At 41.5% G+C, this 19,165-nt stretch overlaps 1 protein-coding gene across 6 annotated transcripts in view; it reads right to left on the bottom strand.

Annotated features, from left to right (window-relative positions):
* The window catches only part of LOC114598913 (FRAS1-related extracellular matrix protein 1-like), a 110,743-nt gene that overhangs the window by 65,311 nt on the left and 26,267 nt on the right, over window positions 1–19,165 (bottom strand). For all 6 annotated transcript variants that reach the window (XR_003707192.2, XM_028733272.2, XM_028733271.2 and 3 more), the window contains 4 exons: window positions 16,442–16,636; window positions 10,280–10,465; window positions 7,962–8,158; window positions 1,913–2,138 (listed from right to left, as the gene is read on the bottom strand). Coding sequence is in view for 5 of the 6 variants with exons in the window: in XM_028733272.2 (XP_028589105.2) it covers window positions 1,913–2,138; window positions 7,962–8,158; window positions 10,280–10,465; window positions 16,442–16,636 (804 nt within the window). In the remaining variant the exon portion in view is untranslated. The remainder of the gene's footprint in view (window positions 1–1,912; window positions 2,139–7,961; window positions 8,159–10,279; window positions 10,466–16,441; window positions 16,637–19,165) is intronic.

The following is a 19,165-nucleotide window of genomic DNA, read 5'->3' as shown; positions in this document are numbered from 1 at the left end:
CATAATTAAAGAGGATTGAAGCATTCTGTTGCCCTACAACAAATCCACTTTTTCTTTTTTAAAGCCTTTTGCAGTTAGGGAAGTGACAGGGAAATGCATTGAAAAGTGTGGAATGAACAAATGATTAACCTGAATATTTATAAAGACCCCATGAACAAATCAGGATGTATGCTCATTGTATAACCTCCTTGCAAATAAATCAGAACAAATGATCAATGCAGACTGGGCATAGTCTAAACCTATAAGCAAATGAGGATGTATGCTCATTGAACAGGTCATCTGGAGGAGCCTTCTGCATTTTGGTTTTGGTTTTTAAGTATCACAGAGAACTAGATGGTGCAAATATTTTTATATCTCTTTCTTTCAGTGCTGCAATGAACTGTGGTTTCCAGTAGAGGCCATCCGTTGCTCATACAACATAAATCTAGTTTCTTGCTAAAGCAAACTGAGAAGCTTATAATTGATCCTTGTGAGGCATTCAAAACAAATAATTTCATTTCTTTCTCCTTCAAAGATTTACAAGTCTCATCCATGCTTACATAACACCTGATAAATTATTTGTCCTTGTTCCCCACTCAAGATTTTATTTTTTTGCTGTTAGGCAAATAGCCATGTGAGCCCCCATTCATCATGTGATAAGTAGCATAGTGGCATATGTCATACTGATGTTTTTGCAACTGCATCTGTTCCATATTCACTTATAAGAAATTTACTTTTGCCTTTTAATTTTTCATCTACTTGTATTATCTGCAACCACAGTTCTATTAGAGTTCTTCAAGTTTTAGCTGGACTTGCCCACTGAGAAAGTTCCAGTTATCCCTGCAATACATGGGAAGCTGTCTTATACTGAGTCAGACCATTGGTTTATTCTAGCTTAGCATGATTTGCTCTGACTGGAATTGATTATGAAGGATTTCAGGCAGGGGACTCTCCAGCCCTGCCTAGACATGCTGGGGACTGAACATGGGGTCTTCTGCAAGCAAAGCAGATCCTCTGCTGCCAAGCTATGACCCTATTCCCCAAGGAAAAGAATAGGAAGCAACAATAAGCGAAGAGACAAAAATGCTGCATTGTAAAGCCCTTTCTCTTACTACACTTTTGAGTGATAGCTGATCCACGGCCATTTGATGTACCTTTGGGGACTATTAATTTGCTGATGAAAATTTATCACTGAAACAGTTCTTTATCCTGGAAGAACTGTTCTGTCTGCTGCTGGGCTCGGAGCACCCCATTGCGACGTTTGGAGCACCCATCATCTTCATCTCACGGTTGTGAACCATAGGCACAGTGAAGGCTGTGGGATGTGTGTGCAAAATAGTACATACAATATAGGAGACAAGTATTGGAATCAAGCTAGGCCACAACTATAATGATTACAGATGAAGCAGGTTTGACATAAGCATTGGCCAGAATTCAATCAGCCTGCCTGCTGGTTGATGGACAGTTGGAGTTGACCAGTGCCAGTTAGGGGTGAGCCCTGTGGCGTGGACTGCAAACAAGAAACACACAATATTATGTGCTATTTTTATTACCCAATAAAAAGGCTACATTTGGGTTTTGCTTGAGGAGGACTGTAAGTGCTTTTTAAACTGGGAGTGGGGAGGGGCAGGGGCAGGCAATCACTGACTCTGCCTTATGATGGAGCAAACCATGTTTAGATATTACCTTGCTCAGATACTGCCATATAACTGTAGACCTATAACATATTTCTACTGGCTGTTTCCATATGCGAATATCATTTGTTCTCTCGTGTACAGTTCACAAAGATACATTGTCCCTCTCAAGATCAGTTTCAAGCTGTACAACACACACACACACACACACACACATACACACACACAAACATCCCTGTATAAACTATGAAAGTGCATTTCATATTCTCCAAAGACAGGCAATAAAATGATGCCCCAACCTTGTTTAAGTTCTTCCAGTGTAAAGCTGTGGATTTCTAAATCTTTATGGAGTACGGCTGGGCTTAGTTGTTTGTAACGTCCAGTATCTCTGCCGTAAATTCCATTTAGTATCACACCATGGCGAGGTGGAGTAGGAATGTAGAATCTCAGCACATCTTGAGGGACGTCAAAATCTTCAACATTGATGGTGCCAGGACCCATTGCCTTAATGTCACCTTCCATTACCTAGAGGAAAACATGAATTTCAAAAAAGAAAAAAGAATTGAAAATTACAGAATTAAGAAACAAGAGAATCTTTGCTAAGTGAACCTACTTTTTAAAGCATTTCAGTTCTAATACAACACCAAATATATCACAGGGAGAAAGCAGCAACTAGTATTCAGATGTAGAACAGTCAATGTGCCCCAAAAGAAGTTAGCTTCTAGACTGGCTATTTCTTTTATCTGGACATATATCTTTTAGGCTTATTGCCCTGCAATAACCCTGTTAATATAGTGGCTTTAGTGAATGTCTGCATGCAGACAGGAGGACCCTAAGAGGAACTGTTTCATCCAGACTTGCTAACTGGCAATCCTGCCCATTGGCAGATTACTTGCATCACAAATAAGGAGGCTCTGTTTTAAAGATGAAAGGAAAGTATCATACAGCACCTGAAACTGAACGGACAATCAACATTCCAGTTCCATGTGAAAATGAATTGTCAACTGAATGTCCACATTTGAGATTTATCTTGAATTTGCTTAAATGAAGTTCTCTTGATGGATGCTAAGGTATCAGCTATCCAAGTTCAATACTAGGGCGCTGTAGTTCCACCTGCCTCAAAAACAACACTACAGTGCATGCATAACAGTTATCAGTTTTGAATATATCCAAGGAAATTCAAGTAAGGGAAAATTACTTAGAATCTCATCATCGCCACCCCACATTCATTTCAGTTCTAATGTTTTCACTCTGCAAATGGACGGCTCCATAGGAATACCCCCAATTAGTTTGCACCAGTTCTGCTTTCGCCTAAGAGTTGTAGGATAAACAAGAAAACTTCTGGCAAAGCATTACCTTGCCTGCTCCCCAACATATGCACACATATTTGTTTAAAAAGAAGCCATACTGCATATGTCCCACCACAGTTTTTTTGCACTTCAACTAACATATAATACAGAGTGTGGAGCTGTCTCTTTTCTCTATTTGTAGATTGTTTACTTTCATGTCATGAAGAAGCAAACCAATGTGTCTAAACAATTCAGATACCTAGTTACATGGCTCATCTGGTATGTTGGTTCAATTCCATTAGAAAGTAGAGCTTTTCTTCCTTTCTTTCAGCAACTCTAATTGGGAAGAGCAGCACATACGGGTGATCCCAAACTAGTTTGCTTTTCTAAAAACCTAGCCAAAGAAAACAAATTCTTTTACTAGGACTTTAATTTACACTATAGATTGCAAGCATTGGCCCAGTGCTCATTGGGGTTACAATCCTAGAAATCTACATGTGCACACACAGCTGAAGGTTTTTCTGAAGTATGCCTGAACATGGAGCTCAGGTTTACAGTTCAATGTACATGCATGGCATTATATGTGGAACAATTTATAAAAATAATAACAATAAAATTTATTATTTATACCCTGCCCATCTAGCTGGGTTTCCCCAGCCATTCTGGTCGGCTTTCAACAGAATATTAAAATACAATAATTGGCAGGTGCCTTCCATTGGCAGAGAGAACATGACTGGATGCTGCTACCTTAATCTTTAAGATGCTACTGGACTCTTCGCTGCTTTTGTTGCAACAGACTCACACTGCTATCACTCTGTTAAAATGATGTTAAATCATGTTAAAATGATGGCTCATTGGTATAGGACCCCAGTGAAGTTGTCTATAATGAGCCTACCAGATTGATCCCAGATTTGGAAATGTTCTAAAGCAAGGGGGAGTCTTTTCCCTTTGTTGCTAGGATTGTGAAGAAGAAAAACAGGCTGGGAAATCTGTGGGCCTCCCGAGGGGATAGGGCTTCCATCATCCCTGACCATTGGCCAAGCTGGCTGAGGCTGATGGGAGTTGGAGCCCCTCAACATATGGATGGCTACAAATTCCCCTTTCTTGAAATAAAGAAATGTTGAAAACAGATCCTGGAAGCAATAGATAAATATTCCAGGAAAGAAAATTGGTTTAGAACATGAAGAAGGCTAAAGAGTGTTACTTTTCCACTTGAAGATTGAACCTACAATTGTATACAATAAATAAAGGTAAAGGTAAAGGTACCCCTGCCCGTACGGGCCAGTCTTGACAGACTCTAGGGTTGTGCGCCCATCTCACTCAAGAGGCCGGGGGCCAGCGCTGTCCGGAGACACTTCCGGGTCACGTGGCCAGCGTGACATCGCTGCTCTGGCGAGCCAGAGCTGCACACAGAAATGCTGTTTACCTTCCCGCTAGTAAGCGGTCCCTATTTATCTACTTGCACCCGGGGGTGCTTTTGAACTGCTAGGTTGGCAGGCGCTGGGACCGAGCAACGGGAGCGCACCCCGCCACGGGGATTTGAACTGCTGACCTTTCGATCGGCAAGCCCTAGGCGCTGAGGCTTTTACCCACAGCGCCACCCGCGTCCCCAATACAATAAATACAGGAAGTTTAAACAAATCCAAAATATGAAGGATGATAAAACTCTGGGACACACTTGCTTTTCTGAAAAGAAAAAAAATGATGTGGGTTGTTTGATCCAACCATGAATTACGAATGCAACTAAGGTTTGTGCAGTATAATGAAGAAAACCGCACCTAATTTGATATTTCAATAATTACTAGAGCTTCCATATACTTTTTATATGATTTGGCATTCCATTATGACATATATAGTAGAACCATCATAGACAACCCTCATAAAAAGCCTGGAGAATCTGGAACTATCTTTATCAGACCCTCAAGCTCATAGCCTTTGCGTTTTATTTTAACTCATGTGCAACTACTCATTCTACATGCCTATTTAGTAGTTTTGCTTTTCATCTTTTAATGTTTGTCTGTTGTTATAATTGCTCTCTCTGTTTTATATACATTATAAAATGAAATACTAATACTAAAATTTACCCCAAAAAAACAAACCAACAAAGGTTTGCGGATAAATGAGATGTTTCGAACAATTTTAGAATGATACTCAGGGTCATTTCCCCCCCATTATTACAATATGATATACTTTAATGTTTATGCTATACATAAATCAATTTTCAATTACAATAAATTAACTGGTTTTTAAAAAAATAATTCTGTCCCCAATCATCCTTACAATAAACTGTGAGGTAGGTCTCTTTTGAGTTTTACAAAGGCTGCAAGGTAGCAGGTACTAAGCTCTTTCTGGATCCAGGTCAAAGCCAAGCAACAGTCCAACCACTGAGACAGGAGGAGTTTGTCCAGATACGTTCTCTTCAAATTCTTTTCATCTTCCTGTGAGTGGTTTTATTTAAGCCTGATGCAGTTTGCTGTTCACTTGAAGGAAGTGCTATCTCTCTCATGTGTCAAGCTCACACATTTATAATCCCTTGCCCCCCTGGAAACACCAATGATGCAATACATTAAGGAGGGTTCAAGCTCCCATTCATCTTCAAACGTTCCATAACCCAGTGTAAAATATTCTCAGGTGCAATTTCTATTGCTTTCAAGTTCAGCCACCATGTGTGCAGCATTAATTCCTCCCTTCACATGTTTCTCATTCAGGGACTTACACCAGCTGAGAACCACATATGGAGGCCCATATTTACTGAGCTTTTATTTTGTGCCATGGAAGTCGACAACACACACACACACACACACACACACACACACACACACACACTGCAAATATGGAGTGTTTATGGTGGTGTCCATGCTTACTGGAGACAGAGGATTAAGAAATTGCATCTGCAGCTGCACTATCAAAAATAAATCTGCTTCGTTTCAAGGATTTCATTATCCTAATTCTTCCCCTCACCCCACATGTTTCCTGTCTAATTTGTCATTAATCATTTAATTCTTCCTTTCCTTTCCGTTTCCTACTCAAGTCTGAGCTGCATGTACCCCTATTGGACACTGGTAATTAAACAAGTTACCAGTTCGAGGGCAATAATTCCCTCCCTCCCACCCCTCCCATGGCCGCCTCCTCATTTAAAAAACCATGATGACCAGGTGAGAAACAGCATGCCCCAGGGGCAAGAGCAGTGGGTCACTCTGTCTGGCAAGCTGATGAGACCGGACTCAGCTACATTAGTCAAAAAAACATGTTTGAATGCATTATAAATATGCAACACCAGATGGGGCCAGAGAGCAAAAGAAATTTCTTTGCAATTTTTACATAGTGTTTTTTCTTTCTTTTGTTGTAACAATGTAATTTCTGATTTATTTATAGCATTCCCCCCCCCCCCGCGTGTTGATTCACCCACCTTCACCATTGCATGGTGCAGAATTCTTCCCAATGTAGTAATTTCGAGAAGTTATTTTATTAAAAAGCAAACACCAATACATGTACAGGATTACTCTTAAGAGCCTATTCTTCTTAAAGATGCAGTAACATACATCTGCAGAAGGAAGATACAGAGGAGGAGGAGGGAAGCAAGGAGGTTGAGGCAGTCTCTGTGCAAAGGGGATCTGAAAAAAGGATGATGGATGGATGGAAGAAAGGAAAAGGGAGGGAGTGTGCAAAGGGGGCTGCAGAATAGGAGAGTGAAGGAAACAGAGTGGAGGGTGTGGCCTGTATGCAAGGAGTAGTTGGGGAAAGGAAGAAGGGAAAAGGGAGTGAAGGTGAAAATGGGGGAGTGCAAAGGGGGCTTGAAAACGAGGAAGGAGTGGGGTGAAGATGAAAGCAAGGGTACGGAAGGGGTTGCAGAATAGGAGGGGATGGAGCCTTCATAATGTGGGAATGTTCAGGGTGGCAGGAGAGGATATATTGTTTATTAATATCCTTCCTAACTTGCACTAGCAAGTTCCTTTACTTAGCAGAGTTTGCATTCCCCTTTAAACAGCAGAAAACTATTGCAGACTCGTGTGAGTTTCTTAAGACAATACACAACTCAATCTGGCTTGTCCAGATTGAAATGTGTTCTAATATTTTCCTGCTAAGACCCCCTTGAATCCCTCCTAAAAGAATAAAGACACCACAGTCTTATTCATATGCAATAAAAAGAAAGTTTACTCACGATCAGGCAGAGCACAGTGTGATCCCAGAAGGCAGGCTTTAGGCTTAAAGTTACAAACTTATACTAACAGGTTTATCCCATAAGGGAGATGACCTGGGGGACTGCTTGGCTGGCAGTCAGCAGTTCATTCCAGTAAGTTCGCAGGACAAAAAGAAGATGGAAAAGAGAGAGAGTGGTAGCATGCCTTGTCCTTTTACCAGGTCTGGAAAGGTCACTCCCACCCACTAGTCACATGCAAGGAAGGATGCTCCAGGCCAGGAGGAACAGGAAGTTTCAATTGGTGGACCAAACATTCCCTTGCATGTCCACTCTAGGAAAACAAGGAATGTTGTACTTGACTGCTCTCAGTGGATTACATTCCACACATAATTGGGTGGAAGGTAAAAAGAGTGCTTAGCAGTTATAATGTATCAGAAGAGGAGGATACAGAAGATGGTCTGTGCAAAAGGAGGGTTGCAGAAAAGGAGGAAGGAAGAAGGCACAGACATGGGAGTAAATGTGAAAACGGGTGCAAAATGAGGCTACAAAACAAATGGGAGAAACTGGGAGTTTTCTTGACTAGACAGACAATGCAGCAAATAAAGTGTATTGTGGAGGGGTTGGAGAGCAGAGCCCCTTCCCCAGTAAATGACAAATACATTGGAAGCCTTTTGGCATATTCTATGGTATTTTCTACATTGCTTCCAATAGCTTTCATGAAACATACATTTAAGACAGATGGCAGAGCACATCTGCACAGAGGTGATATACCTGGCATATCCAATGAATTGCTGTCTACCATGGTCCGCCTATTATAACATTGTCCGATATCCCTCATGTTTTTATACCTGGCTTTCATTTTGTGCAAATAGATTATAGAAAGCAAAGAACTGCCGTGGAAGAAGTTCTCAGACTTACTGTTAGGTTCCTAAGTTGCAGGCTTGGGATTTCATCATTTACCGGATCAATGATGATGTAGAAAGGCATTGCCAAAGATTTATGAAAGCCATCACTAACAGACACCATGAAGTGATCAGAGGAGGGTTCTAAATGCTCATGCTTTGACTGAACGTAATTGATATAACCAGCCTGAAGACTCTGAAAAGTGAACACACCTTTTGGAGAGAGTCAAAGTGTTAAAAGCAGAGAATTAAATCCATTCTATTATTTTTCACATTTACTGCTGAGAGTGTATGAGAAGTGAAGGCCAGCCTTGACTCCTTGTTAAACTCGTATTTCATATTTTAAGTATACATGTAAATCATCTTGCATATACAGCGAAGAACTCTACTGCATATAGCCGGTGTCCATAAGAAAACAGCTTTTGCCATATCTAATCTTCATGTCCATTAAGACTGGGAGGAAGGGAGGGCTCCGTTGGACAACCTGTTTATTCGATCCAGTTTTCTTTTTGTTTTCTAAGTGGATTTGTTGGGTAAAGGAGCACTTCAATCTACTTCAAACGCACACAAACCTAACATTTTGGTATGTGACTGAATTGCTCCCACAAAATATTAACAGCCCAGAAGCATCTGAAGAGACATGTGCAGATGGAGTGGATTTTGAAAGGGGCTTCTCAAGTTTCTTCTGCAGTGTGGTGGTTAGAGTGTCAGACCAGGACCTGGGAGACCAGTGTTCAAATACCCACTAGCTCATGAAGCTTGGGCCTTGGGCCACTCACTTCCCTCTTAGCCCAATCTACCTCACAGGGTTGTTGTGAGGAAAATATGGAGAGGAGGTGGAGAACTATGCACATCACCTTCAGGTCCTTGGAGGTAAGTTGAGTATAAATGTAACAAACAAATAATACAATATGCCAAATTTGATTTGGATACAAATCTCCTTCAGGCAAAGCCCAACTCAAATTGGGGCTCACACAGCAGCTGTTCTTGCCAGTTCCTTGCCTTTCTCAGCAGGCTCCTTCCATTCCCATTTTTAAAAGCCTGCTGAAAGGTTTTTTTATTCCGCCAGGCCTATGCAGGTAATTAAGAGTCTATCCTCCACAACAGAATATTAATGCTTATTTTTAAAATTAGTTTTTTAAATTGTTTCTAACTTCTTATGCTTTTATTGTATGATTTTTATCTTCTTAATGTTGCAAACTGCTTTGAAATGTGTTGTGATTTAACAGTATATAAATGCATTTATAAATAAGTAAATAAATAAAATGCCTTACTTTGCAGAAATGAGAAACAGGCAGCAAAGGGTTTTGTGAAAATTGAAAACGGTGCACAGAGCACAATTTCCTTCTGCTAATCAAGACCCAAAATCCTGGGCAGGAAATGTCCCTGCAGAAAGGTTCCACTGTGCTGATAGCAATGAGGGGCAGATTTAGGGCTGTGCATTGGGCACTGAGCTGAGGGGTGTTTTCTCAAAGCCCAGGTTAGCCTAGTTAGAGCTTTACCAGCTTTGGGAAGGAGGTGAGTGGGGCTCTAGGACCCTGCCAGAGCCCTCACACCTACTTCCCAAAGCAGGCTGCCTCCTTACCCATCCTTTGGGAAGGCACCAAATTTTGGCTTTGCACAGGGTGCAATAGCACCCAAGTCTGCCACTGTAGCAGTCTTCTGCCACCTACTACCCTCTCCCTCTTCCCTAAAGTATAGGGAGAGGAGAGGGGAAGGTGGAACCAAATACACAGTCTTGCTCTGCTTACACTTGGAACGTATACATGGAAGTGGGGGACTGCAGGGGAAATCTGTTGTCCGACTTTCTGTGGAAACATAGGAGATTCTAGGGAAGTGCCAAGTTCTTCTCTGATACATTACCTAACCCTGTATATGAGCATTTTGTGCAAAGAGGTTAAGCATGGGTCTACTTTCTGAATCAGTGTAGCACAGATGGGGGTGGGAAGCATTTGAATATAAATCTATTGTGGCAGGGAGTGGGGTGTGTTTCTTGAAAGGCTCCTTCAGATCCAGAGTCACATAAGCTTTTTCCTTCCTTAGATCCAGAGTCACTTAAAATATATACCCACCCAGCCCCCAAGAAAGCTTAAGAAAATGTAGAGAAAGGCGATGACAGCCTAGAAATCATTTCAAAGCAACCTTAGTACTTTGGAATGTATCTACAGGGGTGATGAAAAATACCAAAACCATATTTTGGCCCAATATTAGTGTTTGGGCCTGGGGGAGAGTCTAACCTTGTACTTATCAGTTTCTCCTTCATAATTGTTGCCAGTGAGTGGTGAGGCCAGTGGGGGGGGGGGGGAGAAGTAGAGCAACAAGTCTGTAACTCACTTATATTAACTCCAGCATTGCTCTTCTCATGTCCAGGTGTAGGAAGGATGTTCTCCAAGTATCCATACTGAGGACTAGTTTCCAAGAAGAAAGTTAGCTCCTCTGGAGTTGTGTCTTCGTCTGAGGCATCCAGATATTTTAAACTGACACATGCTGAAGACCCCTCTTCCACCACAAACATCTCTCCTTGAAAAAAGGGCAGAAGAAGAATGTTATCCACACTATTCCCAACTCTACTTTGTTCATAACTAAGAGGCTGCTAAGTCATCACAGCCTGCCTGTCTAGCACCTCAACATAATCGGCTATTGATCTGGTCAGTAGCTGCTGAGAAAAGCACTAGTTTCAGCTCAAGATAACTTACTCAGCAGTATTGGGCTGCTGTGTATCTCTAGATGGTAGCAAACATTAAGCAGTCATTCTTCTCACAGTGCCTGACAGGTGTGGAAAGCTATAAAGCATGGGTTCAATTGATATTTGCATAATCCAAACTATTCTCCTCTAATCAATTTCTATGGTGTTTATATAGCTTGGTGTTCAAAATAGATGCAATAAATGATGTAGCTAAATTGCTTTGAACTCTCCTTTGTAAAATCTGGCTATCCCACAGGGTTGGAGGTATGGGGCAATGTTATAATTTCCATGACCTCACCCCACACACAGCTCCACAAGCAGAACAGAATCTGATAAGTCATCTGTCCAGGCTTTCTGCACAAGGAAGATACAATGCTTCTCATAAGGAATGCAGAAAGACAGTGGTAAAAGTCTTGGACAAGTCACAGAAACAGTTTGCACAAAATGAACAACCACAAATAGAATATTGGAATGCAGTGAGGGGTCAAGATGTTGTGAAGAGCCAGGAATGGGGAATGTCAAGTTGGAGGTTAGCAACATTTTGTAATTTAAGAATTAATGATATGCAAAATAAATCCTTTTGAAGCATAACATTTCTTACAAATTCATATTGCTTTAATAATTAAGTGTAAAGTAATGTGCAAAGTATTTGTAAGACTCTGTCAGGCTTCAAAGGATCCACCCCACCCACCCTCGGCAGGTTGCCAGGAATGAATAAGACAATGAAGTTCTTTCCAATGTTGTTTATTCAATATTCACAGAGAGGGGCTTGGAAATGCAGCCTCCTAGAGTAATGGTGTTGCTCCAAGTGAAACCCCACCCCTTCCATCTCTCCCATTATACATCATCCCTAAAGTGGCGGATCTGTGCCTTCTGCCTCTGAGCTCTCTGCTCTCCTACTTTCAATGCCCGTCAGGTTCTGGGAGAAGGCTTTATAAAGACACTGAGTCTGTCAGCTGTCTCTCCCCTGGTGCTTCTTCTTCTTCTTGCTCCTCTCCCATCATTTCCCAGCTTTTCCCCTCTTCTGCCTCTGAACTGTGACCTCCCACAAAGCACTGTTGTAAATCTATACTGACTTCCTCTTCTCTGGAAGGGTCAGGCTGGGGAGGTGGCCTCCACCATTCCTCCTCTGTCCAGTCCCTGATAGACTCGGGATGAATAACACTTTCTTAGATCATTCACCCTCTCAACCACCCTGTCAGAAAGGAAAGCATCAAACCTATTTAACAGACATTGAACTGACCTTTAAAGATGGCAACTTGTATGTACATTCTAGGACTAGTAACTGAACCAAATTCTCCGAGTCCAACACTGTCCAGAGGCAAGTTAGTTGCTTGTGGAAAACAAGGGAACCCCCAGGGGAAGAAGGCTCAAATCCAGGGGATTGGTGGTGGGATGATGATGCATGGTCAGAGAGAAGAGGGAGCAGACTGGGAGGAAGAGGTGTGAGAAGCTGAAGAGATAACATGGTTTAGTGAGCAGGAAGAGGCTGTGGCAGAGGCGGAAGCAGAGGTTGGAGAGGAGTGGGGCCAAGAGGCAGAGATGAGGCACACTGCTGAAGAAGCCAGGGAGTCTCCCCCTCCTGCTATGACCAGCTCTCCTCCTCCCTGGTCTCCCAGAACTTGGCAGAGGTATGAAGAGGATAGAGCAAAGACAGACCATGCAAAGAAGCCTCAGGTTGCTTGGGAAGGACCCGGGAGAGGAGGAGACTTAGGGAACTGTGGGAAGGCAAGAACCTTCAGTTGTTGCAACTTCCTCATTGGGGCAAGACCTTCTGGAAACAGAGCTGCTGTGCTTATTGGGCATAATCTGCTTTTATTCCTTTGAATAAGGAGTTAAGTTCATTGATGCCTTTTGAGTTATTGATGATCTGCACCAGACTCCTGCCCTGGCACCAACATACACACAGTGAACCATATACACCATAACTCCAGATTTGCCTATATATATTGTAGCAAGGTTTCATTTCTAGATTTCATTCAATGAACCAATGTGACCTCAGTGCTGTCAACTAACACCAACCTCACCTCAGTTTGCTCATTTACCAATAAATAAATATATAGTTATAGTTGCATGCCCACTATTGGGATACCTAATTTTTTGACACATGCCAAGCACTAGTAGCTTCTGCTACAGACAATAAACAATGCCTTGCCCTGGAGACAGGCATGATAGCTACGTGCCTTGCTGTCATAGAAGCAGGATCACATTTAATTTCTTTATTAAATGACTGTTGCACTTAATTAGTTAAGAAAGAACAGCTTTATTTCATTGCTAAGCAAGTGTAAATAACCTGCTTTTTAAAATAGTGATAGTAACAACCCAGAACTACAAAATTGGGAAGCAATGAGTCGATGAATAAAGCTACAAATATCATGTTGCTGAATTCCTTCTGCTAAGAGGGAGCCTGCACAGATGGAATGGAGCTGTGTCACCAGTGACCTTGCTCACTCTTCCGCACCAGTTGAATTTTTCCAAGTTCTAGCCTTCTATTGGAACTATGGAATTTCCAGTCTCAGTTGTATTGTGCCTTACCAGTGTGAAGCTCAGGAAAAAAACAACATTGCTATATCGTAACCTAGAAATGCCTCTTCTTCTTCTTTTTACCCCTAGATATCATACTGTGTAGGTACTAGTGTACAAACATGCAAGACCATAGCTTGATCTAGTTAGAGATCTCAGGTGGGAAAGCTTCTGACCAAGATTCTTGTGAGCTGAGTTTGAGACCCCTTTTCCAGGATACTGTGCTAATGATCATTGTCCATTTGACATAGGTGGGCAAAGCAACACAAAATCATGAGTTAGTTCAGAGCTGAAGTCACTGACTTTTCTCAGAATCACCCTCACCAGAGACCTGCCACAATCATAGCACAGCTAAATGCATTTAACTGCATTTTTCCAGATTTCTAAAAATTCACAGAATAATGCAAAAATGTGATGGGAGAATGTAGAAGGGAAATGGAGCAGAAATAGACTGCTCCTTCCTTCCCTCCCCAACCCCAAAGAACTTAAATATTCTAGACATCAAGCTAAATTTAATGCAAGCCAAAATACTTAGTTGAATGAAATATTGTTTTTTATCTGTGAATAATACATCCACTGCTAACTGGGAAAACTTGGTTTAGATGCTGTCTGTTTTCAAATACTAGGAACTAAACCATCCAAGATGTTGAGCAACTAATGTAGTCACAGCAAAACAGCACTGTCTGCAAACAAGAATCTTTTTCTGCTAATTTATTAGCCAGCTTTATGTTTCGATTTCTGAAGCTTCAAATGGATGGTTAAAATACTGAAATTTCAGTGACACTTCATTTTGGTAGTCCAAAAGAGACTCGGGTGCTCCAAATCCATCTTTGGCAGTAAAATGCTGACCCTAATATTTTGTACTTGGATTTTCAGAGGCAAACCCCATGCCAAACATTTGTTTGTGTACATCTGTGTTTAGCAATGGATCCAGATGGAGATCTAGTTATGGATTAGGATTCAAAGTACAAAAATCCCACACCAGCCTGCACTGGGGGGGGGGGATGTGCATTCATATTACACAGGGCATAAATTAATTGTGAAAATTAATTTCACTTAGTATTATATTCAGACTGCATTAAGACCACCTCAGAGTCATTCTCACTATGATGATCTTGGGCTGCATTTACCCTGATTTTCTAAGGTTTAGCCAACGTGGCAAAACCCCACTTTGGCAGGCAGCATTGCATCCAGTCCCAAGAGTTTTGTGGATTCCATTGCCACCCAGACAGAAGTCCCCAAGGATGTGTTCTACACACCAGGGAACAGAGATAGGTAAACCTGTCATTTTCAGTTACTCTTTATCTCCCTTTTTCCTAATCTTCAGTTATCCACAATTCCATATCCATTTGCATTGGGGGAAAAGATGTCATCCAGGAAATTCACCAGCATTGTATAGTGAATTTCTCCCAATATGCAATTTTGTATGCGGTTTTGCTCCATATACAATTTTTGCAAATATATATATATGTATTTTTGTATGTTATTTTCATCAATATATGCATTTTGTCCAATAAATGTATATTTGTACACATTACTTGACTGCAGAGCTGCATTGCAAAATTTGGAGAAGCCTGAATTTTGAGTTTCAGTTTGCGTATTGTTTTGGAAAGCGCTCATTAGGCCCGTCAGCTTGGTCCTGGGACTGTGGGTGCCCAGGGCCATGCGTGCTGGAGGGCGTGCTGACATCAGTCAAACATGCCCCTGCGGGGGTATGCATGGCCCCAGCGCAAAAGTTGTGGGTGCCCAGCCCCTTCATGGGGAAAGTTGTGGGGGCTGCTTAAAAGTTTATTACTACGTAGAAACCAATAACCCTTCATTAGCATAGCATGAGGAATGGAACCTCTTATACTTCCTGACTGGCTTTTACACAAGACCTGCCTCTTGCTCTTGTACATTATTGATTGGTCCACATCACCATGAGTGGGTGGGAAATCCTGAAGGGTTTTGATTTTGATTTTACTTTTAGATAGGTGTGCCCAAGACCTCTTTTGTGATCTTTCTTTTGGCTGGTTAAACTCCCAACAGCATCCCCAGTGGCTTCTTCCCTATACATTTACCTTTAAGAGAGGTACAGCTGATTTCTTCAGTTTAGGTTTTGAGAGTGAGTTACACACACACCTCAAACTGTTTTCCTTGGCTTTTAATTGAAAGGTTTGATTGTGTAAACTGCTGTGAGGTTTCTGTGGGCCTTTAATTTTATTAACTGACTGTTTTATTGCAAATTAAATTGCATGTTTTACTGTCTGTTTTTATTGGAACTGTATATTTGTTATTAATGTAAGCCGCATTGGGAAGGCCATCGACTTGAAAGGCAGCCTAGAAATATCTAAAACAAATAAACAAACTGCAAATTGGGTGAGTGAGCAGAGAGAGAATAAAAAGAAGCAAATCAGATCAAGTGCTAAATGCAAAGTAAGGCAAAAACTCTAACTTTGTAAATACTTAAAATGACTCAGAATTTATTGAAACTACTCAGGAAAGAAATCTAGGACCAGCAAGCTGAAATCACTGGCTTAGTGTGCAGCAGGAATGACATTCATCTGTGATGAAGATGAAGTTGGAATATTGTGTATGGATGGATGCCCTTAGCTCCATCCTCAATGCCACATCTACTTCCTCAAAGAACCATGCATCTCTGCATTTGTCTGTAGTAGAAGTCCAACACATGAGCTCCTACTCATACATAGGGGCTATAACTGCACCACCAGATTAACACCTTACATGAGTGAGCAACACATGGACATTAGAATTAGTTTATTCAATTTAATGCCATAAGATTAAGTCAGATCCAAAGATTAATCTGTCACTAGCCATAACGATGATAGAATAAGGAACCACTGCTTGGAGCCAGTGTCTCCCTAAATACCAGATTTTAGGGGCATGGAATGAAGGAATGCTGTTCTCTTCAGGCTCTGTTTGAGGTGATGGCAAGCAATACCTAACATTTCTGTCTGTCTCTGTGTGTGCTTTTCTATCAAAAAATAAACCAATTGGAAACTGATTCTACAAGTTGAGGAGGTTTGTAAAATCTCATGCTTGAACCTAGGTTCAGGTCACACATAGCAGATAGCTACTAGTTCTGTTTAACTTATGCAGCTGTGCACAGGACAGGCTCAGCTTGCAATCCACATTCCACAGAACTCATAAAGCAACCTTCCCGCTGATTTCAACAGCTCTAGATTACTCAGTGAAGAGCAAAGTGTGCAATCTGAACCCCTAAAGGATAAAGTCAAGATTTTAACCTCAGTGCTTTGAAGAGAAGAAGCGGTTTAGTAAATACATACCAGTTTGAATGGTTGGCCTCTGGTTGTTAATGGGCACCACAGAGATGTTTAGATCATACACTGGTAAACTGGGATGAAGTGGTACAGGTGGCGGGAAATTTGTGTCAGCACAACAACCATCCACTGTTCCAGCTTCTCCATCTGAGATTATCAAAGTTACGCTGTCCGTGAGATAACTATGACCTATTTCTCCTCCTGGAAAACACATACACACAAATTAAGGTGCTTTAAATAAGCTACCAGGCTTTAAAATAAGCATGAGGTAGTAGCTTTCCCCCACCCCACCCCACCCCATGGCGGACAGTAAGAGAGCAGTAAGGGGATGGGTTTAGGTTTAAGAGATTTGCACACAGGAAATGGAATCATTGTTTTAAGCAGCCTCAACTAGTGGTTCACATATGTAATAAAATTTGTTGCCACCATTTATGTTAAAACAGCCGCTGGTTAACATCACACAGATGCCCATCTTGTCAGAAGGTTACCCTATAGTAATAGGTGCAGAGTCTGCACAGCACACAGCACAAAGTAAATAAAGCCTAGTTGCACTTAGCAAGCTCTCTCTTGTATCTCTTGTAATGTACAATTTTAAATAAATCATATTTATGGCAGACAGCGCATCAGGAGATGAACAATGAGAATTATCACTTTCTTTAACATGCATAGCGCATACATTACAATACAAGCAGAAAACCAAAATCGAATTCACTATAAATTATGTTCCACAGAGTGCTAGATTTTATAATTTAAGGAGTTTTCTTTTTTCTCTCATTTCTTTAAAAAAATACACACACAAAAACACCAGTGGTCAGACATGCCCCACCTCCTCACACAGGTTTCTGCTTAAGAAAAACAAAACAAGTCTAGGAAATGACACCACCACTAGGCATCTTGTACAGTACAGTTTCAGAACGCACAAGAGCAGACTAAGGACCTTGTAGTCGTCTGTAGCAGTAGGCTGTGGCTTTCAGGATAGACATACGTTATTTTACAACAGCTTGAAAAGAAAAGAAAGAAATCACCAGGCTGAATATTTATGTAAAAATCAAAAGTTATTTATGTAAAAATCAAAAGTATAGTTGAGTAAGCAAAGGGGCAGAGAAATCTCAGTCCTGCTGGCTATTACAGCTTGAGGGGAGAGGGACAAATCCATGTATTTTCAGCACAACTATTCTCTGACCTGCTTTGCACATCACATTAAGCCAAACTATGGCTTACCATGACTGCACAAACATACTGGCTTCTAGAGAGGAGCTTGCACTCACATTCCTCTTCCCTGGCCCTTTTAGCTCAGCACAGCATGGCAGCTAAGCCATAGCTAGGGTTAAGCAGTCTCTTCCTTAAGCGCATTCTGTATCCAAGAGCAAACCTTGGCTACAGGTCATGGTTGAGGAGGGCAGAAATCAGCAAATCAGCTGAACTTGGGATCTTGGTCAAGTCAATACCTGATTTAGCAATACCTGCACCACACTGAGCTACGAGGATCAGGGAGGAGCTAAGAAGGTGAAAGCTCCACCCTGGGAGTCAGCACATTTGTGTGGCAACTGTAAGCCGTGGTCTGGCTCAGCATGATATACAAATGCAGCATCTGTAAATAGAAATGCATGGTAGTGCAAGACTTGGGGAAGCACACACACAACGTCTGTGCCGACTGCAGAGAGACAAACGAAAAACAAAAACAAATTGTGCTCATTATGTATAGATATCCCACCTCAAGCCTGCATTTCCATATATGAAACCACCATGTGGCGATTATCTTGCTACTTGCCAGAGGGACAAGCTACAAATTCAACAGGACTAGGCAGAAGAGGGGAAGGAGGTCAAGAGAGGAGGAGACAGAAAGGTGGGGTAAAGACAACAAAGAAAGGAAACTGAGCCACTCAGCTACAACCCGTCTTTATGGTCACAATACACTCCATACATTATGAAGTGCTGGCAGACTTAAGAAGGAATTCCATCCATTCTGAAGGAGCTCCAATGGCCCACTAATTTTCCTGAGAAAGATTTAAAGGCATACTTAATTCTTGAAACTAAAATTAATGAGATTTAAAATGCTTACCTCTGGCTAAATTGCGCACATAATATTCTAATAAAAAGTTAATCAGTAACTAAATATGCTTTCAAGAAAAAGATATTTAAAAAAACCAAGGTGGCATTTTCATAGGCAGGTTCCTTTAAAGTTGCTTGCGGTTTGCACCTATTAAAAAATACAGTGGTGCCTCGCAAGACAAAATTAATCCATTCTGCGAGTCCCTTCGGCTTGCGGTTTTTTCATCTTGCGAAGCACGGCTATTAGTGGCTTAGCGGCTATTAGCGGCTTAGCGGCTTAGCGGCTATTAACGGCTTAGCGGCTTTAAGAAAAAGGAAACAAACTCGCAAGACATTTTGTCTTGCGAAGCAAGCCCATAGGGAAATTCGTCTTGCGGAACGACTCAAAAAACGGAAAACACTTTCGTCTAGCGAGTTTTTCGTCTTGCGAGGCATTCGTCTTGCGGGGCACCACTGTAATAGACCTTGTCGCCACTAGGGGGGAAATGCTCAAATATGTAAAATCTGAAAACAGAAGAGTGAATAAAAGACAGTAGAGAGATAAGTAAATTCATCACACTAAACATGAGGCTAGTGTTTGGGAAGTTGCGTAGTAGGCCAGGTTCAAGATTCTGGCATTAATTTGCAGGTCACTTAACAGCTTGGGTCAAGGATACCTCAGGGATCCTTTATATTCCT

This window comes from Podarcis muralis, chromosome 5 (genome assembly GCF_964188315.1).
Source record: "Podarcis muralis chromosome 5, rPodMur119.hap1.1, whole genome shotgun sequence".
NCBI classification, from domain to species: domain Eukaryota; kingdom Metazoa; phylum Chordata; class Lepidosauria; order Squamata; family Lacertidae; genus Podarcis; species Podarcis muralis.
This window is presented reverse-complemented; position numbering and strand designations above follow the sequence as displayed.